Source organism: Thamnophis elegans, chromosome 9 (genome assembly GCF_009769535.1).
Source record: "Thamnophis elegans isolate rThaEle1 chromosome 9, rThaEle1.pri, whole genome shotgun sequence".
NCBI classification, from domain to species: Eukaryota; Metazoa; Chordata; class Lepidosauria; order Squamata; family Colubridae; genus Thamnophis; species Thamnophis elegans.
Window position 1 is genome coordinate 26,225,278 of NC_045549.1, and position 13,640 is coordinate 26,238,917.

A 13,640-nucleotide genomic window follows, 5' to 3' on the forward strand; every position below is an offset into this window, starting at 1 on the left:
ATCTGGACTTCAACTCCTAGAATTCCCCAGCCAGCGTTCGCTGGCTGGGGAATTCTGGGAGTTGAAGTCCAGACATCTTCAAGGGGCCAAGGTTAGGAAACACAGTTTGGCATTTACACAAACAACATTTCCACCTGCTTTTCCCCCTCACAAAGGAAAGAGCGGGCGGGCCGACATGGCCAAGAGGAGGAAAGCCACGCCCACCCTTCCAAAGGGGCGGGGATTCATAAAGGCAGTTTTAAAGGCGCAACGAGAAACGGCGGTTCAAATGAGCTCTGTAGCCTTCCCACGTTTCCCCGCCACAAAGCCCCTCCTGCCGCGCCGCAGCCCCCACGCCGCCCTTTCCCTCACACACACACATCCGTTACCCGCCCCTTCTTTCTTCCTTCCTTCCTTCCTCCTCCTCCTCCCCCTGTCAAACCCGTGACAGCCTTTGAGGCACGCCCTGCCAGGCCGGAGTTGCCGTTTACGGGCAGGCTGAAGGGGTGGCCGCCCGTTGCCTCCAGCGTCCCCTCGTTTGCGGGCAGCCCACGGGACGACCCGCGACCGCGCGGGGTGTGCGCCCGTACTGCGCCCCTTCCCCGCTTTCGGAAGCGCCGGGACCGACGTCGGAGACGACCATGGGCTCGACCGAGGAACTGCTGCTGCCGCCCGAGTGCCTCTTGGAAAGCGAGTGGGAACGGGGATCGGCGCCGGCGCCGCCGTTGCCGCCCTTGAGGGGCAGAGGGGCCGCATCCCGGCACAAGCGGCGGCGGCAGCAGCAGCAGCAGCAACCGCAACCAGCCCAGTCCTCGCTGCCTCTGGCGGGAGACGAGGACAAGCCGCCGCAGCAGGTGAGCGCCTCGTGAGAAGCGGCCACTTGCCGGGGACGCGTGTCAAGCGTCGCCGGGTGGTGTGTCACCGAGCTCCGGTTTCCTGGGGAAGGTTGTGGGGAACGGGGGGAACCAGGTCGGGGGATTCGGTTTGGGGAATGCGGAACGAGAGGCCTTTGTTCCGCCCAGGGTATATACACGCTTTGCCTTCTGCTGTCAGTGGCAGACAGGAGGGAAATGGTATGTGTGCGTGTGCGTGTAACGACACACCTACTTGCACGAGGCAGTCAAGACCCAGTAATCTCCGCCGGCAAGCAGGAGTCCCCCGTCGTCGTCCGTCCCCCCTCCCTTTTCTGGGAGAGCTGCAGTGTTGGAGCTCGGAGGTGAGGTGGTATTTTTCCCCCCTGCCATTCTCGAAGAAAAGAAATCTAGTATTTCCACCACCATAAAGCAGTATTGGTCTCCGAGATTGGCCTTTGGGTGGTCAAGTTGGGGAAAGGCTTCCTCCTGGAAAACATGACAATCCTGCACTTCCTCTAAGGACAGTGGAAGGTGTCCTCTTGCCAATTTTTTTGTGGGGGGGGGATGTGCACAAAAGACCATTTTGACATCGTTAGATAAACTCCTATTGTGTACGAATAGGATCATTTCCTACTTGTGAGCTGTTTCCCAGATCTGGTCAAAATGTTATAAAACAATTCTGCATTGACATTTAACTGCTTTTTTCTTCTTCTCGGTCTCATGTTTAGGGGTCTATAGATTTTGTATATTTGAGAATAATTTACTATTCTGTTTTTCATGTTGCTTTCTTTGGCTGTAACCCATCCTGTATCAATCCTCTGCATCCATTGCAGCCTATCCTACCCAATCTGGAGGCCTCTAATTGTTGAGACAGACATGTACCAAGTTCAGTAGGCTGTTGAAGAAATGATGTATAGTCATATCCCAAAGAAGAAATAATAAACAGTCATATCACAACTAAAGTGTAAGAATTCCACACTTGCCAATGATAATTTCATTGAAATGTTGGCATTTTTAAAAGCAGAGAGTTTTCATGTCCATAAAATTTAAAGAGAATAATAAAACACACCCACACTCACATAAAGAAAAAATGCTTAGCATAATACTTAATCAGCCTAAGATGACATGCCACATCATTCAGGTATTTCTGCTTTTGATTTGATACTGAATCATTTTTTTAAAAAAATATCTGGATGGATGCTTGGAACATTTTGCTAAGAACAGTATGAATATTTGAATAACAATTAGATTTACATCTCACAAGTATGACTTGAAAAATGGACAGACATAACTAAAAGTTCTGAATGTTTTCACATTCAGCAGCTGGCAGCATCCCACTGACCTTGGGTAATGTACAAAAGCTCAAACATATTTCAGCCTCATTAATATCTGAATGGGAAAGCACTAAGAAATCCTGGGGAGATGACAATGCTGGTAGGGCAAGCTCCAATGTATAAAAAGCCACCAAACCCCGCTGCTGCTTCCACTGTTACCTAGCATGGAAATGAAATGTCTACAAGAAAACAGCTAAGCTCAAAAAGCATCAAGGACGCAACAGTTGATCCCTGAGCTGTTCTACTAGAGGTATAATACCACTGAAGCAACTCTCACACACTAACTTCGGACTGACATATTTTGCACCACCTGTTACGTCCAAGTGGTTTTCAAGGACAGACTCACATATAGTGCACTGCAGTAAGCCAATCATGGAGCAATAAAGTGCATGCGTGACAGTCACCACAATTTGATTGAGATTGTTACTACAGTTAAGCAAAAGCAGTGGTAAATTCATTCTGTCTCTTTATTTGATCCTAAACATTAGAAAACAGACTGTTTCAGAGAAAACTCCCAAATAATTCTTAAATATATTATTTTTGTTAAGTTTCTCTATTATTAGCAGTGGTATACAATATGCAAAGTAAAAAAATAGAGTATGTGAAATAGAACTTCTCTGCATCAATGATCTTCCACATGATAATCCTCAGTTTGTATGAGTCTCAAGAGCAAGTGGCTCAACAGCTGACATATGAAAGTGCATGATGACATTTTATTCAAAGTGATAGGAAGCTAGTCCTTTACCAAACTGAAGAAAACATGAAATTTTGCAAATAAACACAGTATCCCCAAATTAAAAGATTTAATTTCTAAATTAGTGATTGCTCCAATTAGACTTTTCTATTATAATTATTTAATATACTAGCATATTTTATTTTCTTTGAGGCTATAATTTTCAGAATGTACTTATTAAAGAGAATAAGATAATATACTAAACACCGGCATCTGCAGTTTTGAAATTATACATAATTCTGTGATGAAATTTCTACCTCTAAGCAGATATTCCAAGGACATTATTAAATAAATTGATTTTTAGAAGTACTACAAATTGATACGTTTGTATGAAATAATATTAATGTAAATAAGGAAATGAAATTATTTCCCAAGTACATTCTTCATTTCACACTTCCTATAGAAATAGATGTTTACTACAATAAGAGTACTTTGTATTCCTTTTTGCCCTTTAGATCTCAAGGTGCTACATAAATGTGTATAATGTTTCTATTTACTATGAACAAAACTGCATCTTTTGTTATGTATCCTTAATCACTGAAATTTTATAAAGTAAAACTGAAACAAAAAGCATCCTTGAAAGTATATACCTAAAATTCATTTTAAGTTATTATAGGGCATATTCTCTTTTTTTATTTTTAGCAGGCTAATTAAAAGTAACCTTCCTGGAATGAATAAAGGGTATGAAATCCTAACATGTTTGAGCAAATTTGTACAAGAATGTTTCAGTTATATAGCATTGTACTCCAAAGTCCTTGACCTATGTTTATTCTCAACCTAATTCTGTAACAAGACCAAATATCTTTATGACTAAGTGCTGGTTTCAATTGAGTTGCTTACAAGATTTAAATTAGTTCATTTTATATTGCGGTATATCTTTTTGATTTTTGAGTTTCTCAGCCTCTGTAATAATGTAAGAAAATAATATAGTTTTAACAAAATTAACATTAAAAACATGTATAGCATCTATCTTTTATAAAGCTTCAAAATCAATTAAAGTTGGAGAGCTCAATCAAGAGGAGGGCTCAAGTGGAAAATTAGCATGGACTTGCATCTAAACATAAGAGGGCAAACAATTCTCTCTCTCTCTCTCTCTCTCTCTCTCTCACGCACACACACACACACACACACACCATACCACACACCACACACATACATGCTTTTGAAATTTATTTAGCCTACAGGCTACAACTACTTTTCTGGGAAGATTCCTGTGCTATAGGCAGAAAACAATAAAATAGTTTGAAATCTACACATGAGGGTTTGGTTGTTTGTACCTAACAGTTACAGACAGTTTCTGTGTACCTGACCATAAATTTGGTTATTGTTGTAGTAGTGCATAGTTTGTGTCAAAAGCAGAAATATTATACAATATCTAAAATGCCTAGAATACATTCTAATATAGAAAGAAAAAAATGTGTTCTATTCAATTTTAAAAATTAAGACTTGTTTTAACAGTTAACAATTATTGCATGGTGTCTGCATTGTTAGAATTTAGAATTATCATGTAACATATTCCACATATCCAGCTATAAAAAGCAAAACTTATTTCTTAACATTCCTGGTCAAAATTAGATTGAAATCAGTTGGAGCTATGGGTTTGTAATTTATGTTAAATTGGTACTGTTATTTCCAGGTCTTTTTTCTTAAGTTACATATTTTCTGCCTTTGCTCTACCCTCTAAAAGGTCTTTTAAATGCGTCCTAGATGTATAGAAGCTTCTTTTCTCTGAGTACTTCCCCCATAATTGCAGATATATTTAAATTACTCAATTGGGATATTCAAATTAGGGCTCTTTTGAAATAATTTTAAAACAAATTCTTTCAGCACATAGGAAATTGTTTTTCTAGATTCCAGTAAACTATTTTTGTGGCCTCGCATGCCCTGAAATATCTTTTTAAAACTGAATACAAAGCATTAAACACACAGCCTTACTATACAAACTTAAGAAGTAATACATTTGCAATACATGGTAGCATGTACAAAGTGCCTCTTTTCAAATTCTTAAACATTCTTGTTCTTTACAAACTTTATTTGTGCTTCAAAAGACACTCTCCAACAATCTCTGCATGCACGTACACGATAGCCATTAAGTGAAGTAGCCATACAAGTATGTAATGCAGAGATAGCCAGCTGTAGCTTAAAACAGGTGCTTTGTTTGCCCAGTGCTATTAACCAATTGACAACCAATCTGGTGCAGTGGTTAAGGCATTAGGCTGCTGGGTGACTTTGGGCCAATCGTTTTCTGAGTCCTTGGAAGCAGGCAAAGGCAAGTCAGTTTCAAAGATTAATCCAGGCAGTTACCAATAGTCATCTGATTTAAAGGCACTAAAAAAATTGCCCACTGTTTGAGCCAGATCAAATTACCAGTCCTGTACAAAGGAGAGAAAGGGAAAGGTGCCAGTGTGTCTCTGCCTCTGTGTTTTTATTGTTGGTCTATGACTATACTGATTTGATAGTATCTGTGTGTTTTATTGTTTATGTAGTATTTTATGTCTGCCATTAAGGAAGAAACTTTACTTCAAAATGGCAAGGAATGTCTACAGGTACTTCTCAGGTTATGTTTGGAACCAGAATTCCTATCACTGAGCGGTATGGTCATAAAGTGTGATGTCACATAACTGCATCGCTTAGCAACAGCAATCCCAGCAGTCCCTACTGCTGTCATGAAATGAATACCTCACATGACTACAATTTGCAACTTCCTACCTGCTTCCAGCAAGCAAAATCAATGGGAAAGTTGGCAGGACGTCACAAGTCCTGGAAGACTTGTAAGCAGGCTTGTAGGTGGGTAAGTGCTATGGAGGTGGGCAGGTAGGTACTGTGGCACCATATAAGAGCAGGCAGTGGAGAATGTTGATGAGCCAAGGAGAGGTAGGCATGTACTATTGAAGGCAGGGGGCAGGTGCACGTACTACAGAATACAATATCTCTGGGATCTTGTACTCCATAGCCCAATTCTTTGGGGAAAAAGCAGGAGTGACTTGTGACTTTTTCTGCCAGCTTCTCCATTGACTTTACTTGTGGGAAGTTTAGTTTAGTTTAGCTTAATAAGATTTGTATGCCGCCCACTCCCTTGGGACTCTGGGCGGCAACAGGTGCTTTGTTTGCCCAGTGCTATTAACCAATTGACAACCAATTGACAGGGAAGGTTGCAAATGGCAATTCCATGACTATAACCATGATTAGTGTGAGCCAGTTGCCAAGCATCCAGATCATGATCGTGTGCTATGAGGGTGCTGTAAATAACCAGAACCTTGGGGTGCAGTCATGAGTACCACTTGTTAAGTGCTGATGCAAAATTGATGGTCACTGGATGAGTGGTTAATTGAAGATGACCTATATTTATAATAGAATAAAAAGTACATATATTGGTGCTTAATACAGGTTTATGTTCTCTTATTTAGTTCTAGTTCCCTATATTCAGCTTTTATTTAGAGGCTTTCAAACTTATCATTTCAATTATTCATACTCTGCATTCATATAACATTTAAATGTATTTTCAGTTTGATAATTGTGTATATTGATAAAGGGATCTGTTTTTCTGAATGGTTTCCTCCCAATAAATGTACATAATTAAAAATCAAAGTTTTGAAGTTCTACAAATTAAAGAATCATAGAATCTTCATCAGACTCGGAATCAATACAGATAGTCTTTGACTTATGACCACAATTAGTATTGAAACTTCCATCACTAATCTATGTGGTCATTAGGTAAGTTGTGCCTGATTTTACAACCTTTTTGGACACTGTTAAACAAGTCACCACAGTTACTAAGCAAATCACACAGTCGTTAAATCAATCCCCCCACTAACCAGCTGTCAGAAGCCTCCTGGGAAGGGCACAAATGGCGATCATGTGACCTTGTGACACTGCATCCATCATTAATACATGCCAGGTACCATGTGCCCAAATTATAATCACATAACTGGTCATAAGTTATTCTTTGTAACTTATGAACTGTCATTAAACAAATGGTCATAAGTGCAGGACTACCTGTAGTACTGTTAAGGCTCTTGGTCAGTTTATCAGAACTATGTGGACTAATTAAAAGGGCACTTTCTGAGATAATACAATACAATAGCAGAGTGTTGGAAGGGACCTTGGAGGTCTTCTAGTCCAATCCCCTGCCTAGGCAGGAAACCCTATACCGTTTACTGTTGTTTCCAGTAAATAGTTCTTGTCTAATGACAGGCTTTTAGACTAGTGCTTGTATGGAAAGTTAGAACGTTTTTCTCCATTGTAAGTAGACTAACCAATGTGGAATACATATCTTGTCATAAAAATGAAAAAGTCAAAAGATTGCTCTCCGAGACATCTAGTCACAATTTGTGTGTGTGTGTGTGTGTGTGTGTGTGTGTGTGTGTGTGTGTGAGAGAGAGAGAGAGAGAGAGAGAGAGAGAGAGAGAAAGAACACTGTATATGGTGTATAAGTGTAACATTGTTGGATGAAAATGTGAATGTTTCTACTTGGCTTTTGAAATTTGCACTTAACTAACCCAAAAAAAGTTTTAAATAATTATTGTTTAACTTCATTACGCTGATAGTAAAGGCCTTGTCCATGAAATACAACATTTGTGTTTCTACTACTCAGAATCCAGTTAATACATTTCTTTTGTCCTTAATTGAAACATGTATTTTCTAAAACAAGAAACTGGGCAATTGCAGTTTTATCACAAATGTTTGCAAGCTTTTATAAGTGCTAAATAAGTAAGGAAATACTTACAACTGCCTTCAAAATCAAGCACAAGAGAAACTGAATTAAAAATCTTTAATATCACAAACAATACGATGCAGTTTTAGAACAGGGCTTCTTTGTCTCATTGCTCAGCATGGAAAAAACAAATGGCTGTAATGCTGTTGCTTTTTATTGGAATATGAAATTTGCAAGCAAATTAGAACATTATGAGGGAACAATTTTCATGAACTCCATGTGAGGGTTTGGATTCTACATTATCTATTAAACTGATTTTAGTGTAGAATAGAATTTTAGTAATTTTTAGTAAATTCTATTCTGCTTACTAAGAGCCAGTTTAGTCTAGTGCGGGGGTCCCCAAGACCCTCTCCATGGACCAGTGCCAGAAACAGGACTATGCAAACAAGCGAAGCCCCATCTGCAAGATCCAGGCAGCACATGAAACCATGTCCCCTCTGTTCCAGGAAAAATCTCTCTCCATGGAACCAGTCACTGGTGCCCAAAAGATTGGGGGCTACTGGTCTAGTGAGAAAGGCACCAAGTTAGAAAGCAGGATACTGAGTTTTAGTCCCACCTTAGCCATGAAGTCCTTGGGCCACCCAATCATTCTCTTCCCGGTTTACCTCACCTGGTTGCTGTTGTGAGGAAAATAGGAGGAGGAAAATATGTTGGATATATTCACTGCCTTGGGTTATTTGTAAATACTTTTTAAAACTTTTAAAAAAAATCTTAAGCAGAAGTAAATTGTTTTTGATTATTTGAGTTCTTTTTCAGGATCTGTTGGAAACAAAGGGAAGGAAGCAAATTACAATATATTTCAGGGTGTATTGTAGCTTATGTGACAGTGTCAGTATATCATAATAATAAATGCGGCACTAAATCAAATCAATCTAAAATGTTTTGTTTCGGTGACCCATTTAGTCATTATAGTCTTTTTAATAAAAACCAAGTATTTATTATTAAATATAAAAACAAATACTTCAGTGAAGGAAAAAAAATTTTTGCTTAATAATACATTATAATTAAAGGTAGAAGTCCACCCTTGCTTTACAATAGTATTGGCACATTGATTAAAATATTGAAGACTAGCTTTTGGCTAATAAGTCTTATAGTTCTATTAACAAACTAAAGAGGAAAATGAAAGACAAAATACCTTCTCTAGTCTATGATCCATGTGTTGAGCATTATTGCTAGAAGGTGGAAAGCCATATTTCCTTACAGTAAAATCTAAAATAATTACTGAATAAGGAATTAAATCTCATATAATATATCCATACAAGCTAGTATTTTAGGTAAGGGCTAGTAATGACTAAAACAGTTTGGGGAATAAAGATATTTCCTATTTTTGACAATGTGACAAAATTAGTGGGCCAGAGGAATGCCGTCGATATAGTTTACTTGGACTTCAGTAAGGCATTTGATAAGGTAGACCATAACCTACTACTAGATAAAGTAGAAGAATGTAGGTTAGACAGCATCACCACCAGATGGATTCGTAACTGGCTGACCAACCGCACTCAACATGTAGTCCTCAACGGAGCTGCATCTACATGGAGGGAAGTATGCAGTGGTGTACCCCAAGGCTCTGTTTTAGGCCCAGTACTCTTCAACATCTTCATCAATGATTTGGATGAGGGAATAAATGGGGAACTCATCAAATTTGCAGATGATACCAAGCTGGCAGGAATAGCCAACACTCCAAAAGATAGGCTCAAGATACAGAAGGATCTTGACAAACTTGAACATTGGGAACTAGCTAATAAAATGAAATTCAATGGTGAAGAGAGTAAGGTTCTACATTTAGGCAAGAAAAATGAAATGCACAGGTACAGTATAGGTGGTACCTTTCTCAATAGTAGTGAAAGGGATCTTGGAGTCCTAGTGGACAACCATTTAAATATGAGCCAGCAGTGTGCAGCAGCTGCCAAAACAGCCAACACAGTTCCAGGCTGCATAAACAGAGGGATAGAATCAAGATCATGTGAAGTGTTAGTACCACTTTATAATGCCTTGGTAAGGCCACACTTGGAATACTGCATTCAGTTTTGGTCGCCACGATGTAGAAAAGATGTGGAGACTTAGAAGGAGTGCAGAGAAGAGCAACAAAGATGATTAGGGAACTGGAGACTAAAACATGAAGAACGGTTGCAGGAACTGGATATGTCTAGTTTAATAGAAAGAAGAACTAGTGGAGACATGGTAGCAGTGTTCCAATATCTCAGGGGTTGCCACAAAGAAGAGGGAGTCAAACTATTCTCCAAGGCACCTGAGGGCAGAACAAGAAGCAATGTGTGGAAACTAATCAAATAGAGAAGCAACTTAGAACTGAGGAGAAATTTCCTGACAGAACAGTTAATCAGTGGAACAGCTTGCCTCCAGAAGTTGTGAATGCCCCAACACTGGAAGTCTTTAAGAAGATGTTGAATAGCCATTTGTCTGAGACAGTATAGGGTTTACTGCCTAGACAGGGGGTTGGATTAGAAGACCACCAAGGTCCCTTCCAATTCTGCTATTGTATTGTATTGTATATATAAGATTTCCTATCCAGTCATGTTTGATTCTAGGGGCATAGTGCCCATCTCTGTTTCTTGGCTTAAAAAAGGCAACAGTATCCAAAGAAATTTTCCTTAGTCATGTGGCCAGTATGGCTATATGCCATATACATGAAGTGGTACTATTAATTTATTCGCATTTGCATGCTTTTGAACTGCTAGTCAGTGCAGGAGCTTACCTGATTGCTTGGTGCCAGGTCTTGAACCTGGACTGTCAATTCCAACTGACAAGCTCAACTTCTTTACTTTCTGATCCATATTGTAGCACATTAATAAAGTACTTGGTTATATGACAAAATATGATACTATTGAAAGAAAGATTTTTTTAAATAATATAAAACAGCTAGTTAATATGACAATATTTCAGATTGTTATCCTTTAGGGGAAAAAATTTAAAAAACTATTTTTACATACAAAAAAGCAGGAATAATATCACATGGTTTTGTTGATATAGATTAGTAATCTTTATTCTCCTTTTATTCTAGGTCCTACAAGAAGAAAGGGAAAATAATACTGAATCAATTATTGATGACTATAAAAAGATGGGGACTCTCTTTGGTGAACTCAACAAAAGCCTCATAAGAATAGGATTCACAAGGATGTATTTTGGAGAAAGGATTGTAGAACCTGTAATAATCCTGTTCTTCTGGGTTATGCTCTGGTTTCTTGGATTACAAGCTCTTGGATTGGTGGCTGTCCTGTGCCTTGTTATTATATATGTTCAGCAATAAAAGACACTGGATAGACTATTTCATATCTTGATGGATTTACATACTTAGCTGAACAAGAGTGGTATTACTACAAATTATTGTGCTGAATATTATGTAGCTATTAAATGTTTGCATGAGGTTTTTTCTTCCAATCTTTGTCATTTAAAAAGAAAAAGCATTCTTATCTGTCATGAATAGTTGAGTAAAAGATTCTCAGTATGAGGCAGTGTAGTCAAATCCTTCATTTAGTAAATCCTATTACTAAGTGGAAGAATTCAAATTTTAAGAGGTGTGGAAGTACAAACATACTTTTCATTGTATGAATGGTGCTTTTATATTCATGTAACAACTGTTTTCAAAAATACCTTTTATATTAAAACTAAATGTTAAAAAGCCAATTTTATGAGCTCTGGTGTTACATGATTTTTTATCACCAATCTCCTTGCAAAATTCTTTACTGATGTGTGAATGCATAGGAACTCATCTTAAGCAAATCTGTTTTTGTATAACTAGCGTGATTAATGATTTGTAAATGTATTAGAAAAATGTCAGTCTAAACATTTTTAAAGACAGTAAATCTGGTGATTTTTTTCCCATTTTTTTATTATGTGTGTATTTATATAAAAAAAAGTTCTCTTGAAATAAATTAGGATTTTTCCGTTCTTTTTAATGGAGTTCTCCTAATTTATCTCAGTTTAATTATTTTATTGCAGTCTCAGCAGACAGATTATAAGTGCAAGCTACATAAAGTATTTTTGCTGAATTTGTCCACGTTTTCCCCCTTTTAAATGAGTATTTTGGGGAGAAGAAATAAATACATTTCCTAGTTACAAAATCAAGGACTGATATGTATTGAGCCAAAATATTACTAACATTCTTTATCAAGTTTACTTTATAATGTAAATATTCACTGCAGAGAACTTATTAGACCAGACACTGCACTGTTTTAAGTTATTTAAACGTAGTTGATAAGTTGATAAACAGCTTGAACAGTTCCTCCTCAAAGCCATGCTTCCTGTAAGTTTGTTAAGTCAGTATCTCTTGTGTAACTCTAGAACCCAACTGATTTTTTTTAGTGAAGCTCTTTGTGTCTCTTAAAGTATGATGATTATGATTACATTGATTTACCATGTGAAATTTTTTTTGAAGGGGAAAATTGGGATAATAAGTAGTTTATCCATCATAACTATAGAAATGCATTGCCAAATAAATTAAGTTCACAAATTAAAAGTCCTATCTACCATGTTTACCATATCAAGAATCCAATGCAGAAGTAAAATTTGGAAATTCCTTTTTATATGCAAGATTACTATGTCGTTCTTATACTGTTCCAAGTCTGGTACAGATTTATGAAGAAATATGTATGAAAATATTGGCATAGCAATCTCCTAACCAGATCAATGATTTATAGACATTAAGGAAGATCACGACTGGATAAAAACTAGCTTTCATGATATTTGCTATTTATGGTAATATAAATTTATCTTTATACTTTAGCTGTTCTAGGTAGGATATTTTAAAATATTTGTAGCTGAAATTGCCTTTTGTTACTTACATTTAAGAGAAATTCCAGTCTCCATTTTAATAGTCAATTCTTCTTTCATTAAAGTCACCAGTTTTTTTCTTACCCATATAGTTCATGCAAAGATTTTTTTTTAAATTAAAACTTGCTAATTTATTTTGTTGTATTTTTTAAAAATATCACTGTTCTGTTGATGTAACCCTATCTAAACAATCTACAAAGATTATTGATTCTGTAATAAAGAACAATGAATTGTTTTGTATCTTGGGTGGCTGTTACCGCTCTCTGATATCTGAAGGTTCTCACTTTTTGGGAGGAAACAGGATAATGTGTTTCAATGAAATGTCAGAGTATATACAGAAAAACCAGCTTCTCTTTACAATCAGTATAGCTGGGTGTTAAATTCTATACCCTTTTTTAGGTACAAGAGCCAGCTCCAGTTTAGAACCTGAAGAATGCCTTTATAGGTATTCAGAAGACTAATTTAAAAAACTTACTGCTGGTGAATTAAGTGCAAGTACCCTAAGAATTATTTTCAAATTATTTTCAAGTAACTACTCAGTTCATATCTGTAGTATGTGTGTATAATATATACTGTAGGTGTGTGATTGATTGATTGATTGATTGATTGTATTTATGGCCCATCATTTGGCCTATTACAATGATTTTAGAGTGTGATTGCACTTTTTGGAATATTTTGATCTTAAATGAAACTTCCGTTATTTTGATCTTTACTTACTCCCATTCTACTATTTATAACTCTAATATGTTTTGGAAAGGAATGGAGCAAATATATACTTATTTTATATGAATTCTTGACTGTACAGTACACCGAAGAGCCATGCACTATGGTTTAATTGACAGGGATCCTTGCTGAAACTCAAAATACGTTACAGATTGGGGATGAAAATCAGTATTAGATGTTCAGGAAGATTCAATCAGACATGGAAACTCACAGATTCTTTTGAAGGTATTTTCTGATCACAGATAAGCAGTGGTGGGATTCAAATAATTTAACAACTGGTTCTCTGCCCTAATGATTTCTTCCAACAACCAGTTCACCAAACTTCTCAGAAAGTTAGCAACCGGTTCTCCGGAAGTGCTAACTGGCTGAATTCCGCCACTGCAGATAAGGTTTTGCTCTAAAAAATGTAACACCCAAAATGGTTTTAATATTCAATTATTTCCTCAGAAATGTTTGTATGAAATTATGCTTCTACAAATTCAGATTTTTTTCAATAAAATTTCTTTTGGTTTAAA

The 13,640-nt window shown here is 37.3% G+C and overlaps 1 protein-coding gene across 1 annotated transcript; it reads left to right on the top strand.

Moving 5' to 3' along the window:
• Positions 1-291: 291 nt before the first annotated feature.
• FAM241A (family with sequence similarity 241 member A) lies at positions 292-13,254 on the top strand. Its single transcript, XM_032224466.1, has 2 exons — positions 292-833; positions 10,634-13,254. The coding sequence occupies exons 1-2, from the start codon at positions 621-623 to the stop codon at positions 10,877-10,879; spliced, it is 459 nt and encodes a 152-aa protein (XP_032080357.1). The 5' UTR covers positions 292-620; the 3' UTR covers positions 10,880-13,254.
• The last annotated feature ends 386 nt before the right edge of the window (positions 13,255-13,640 follow it).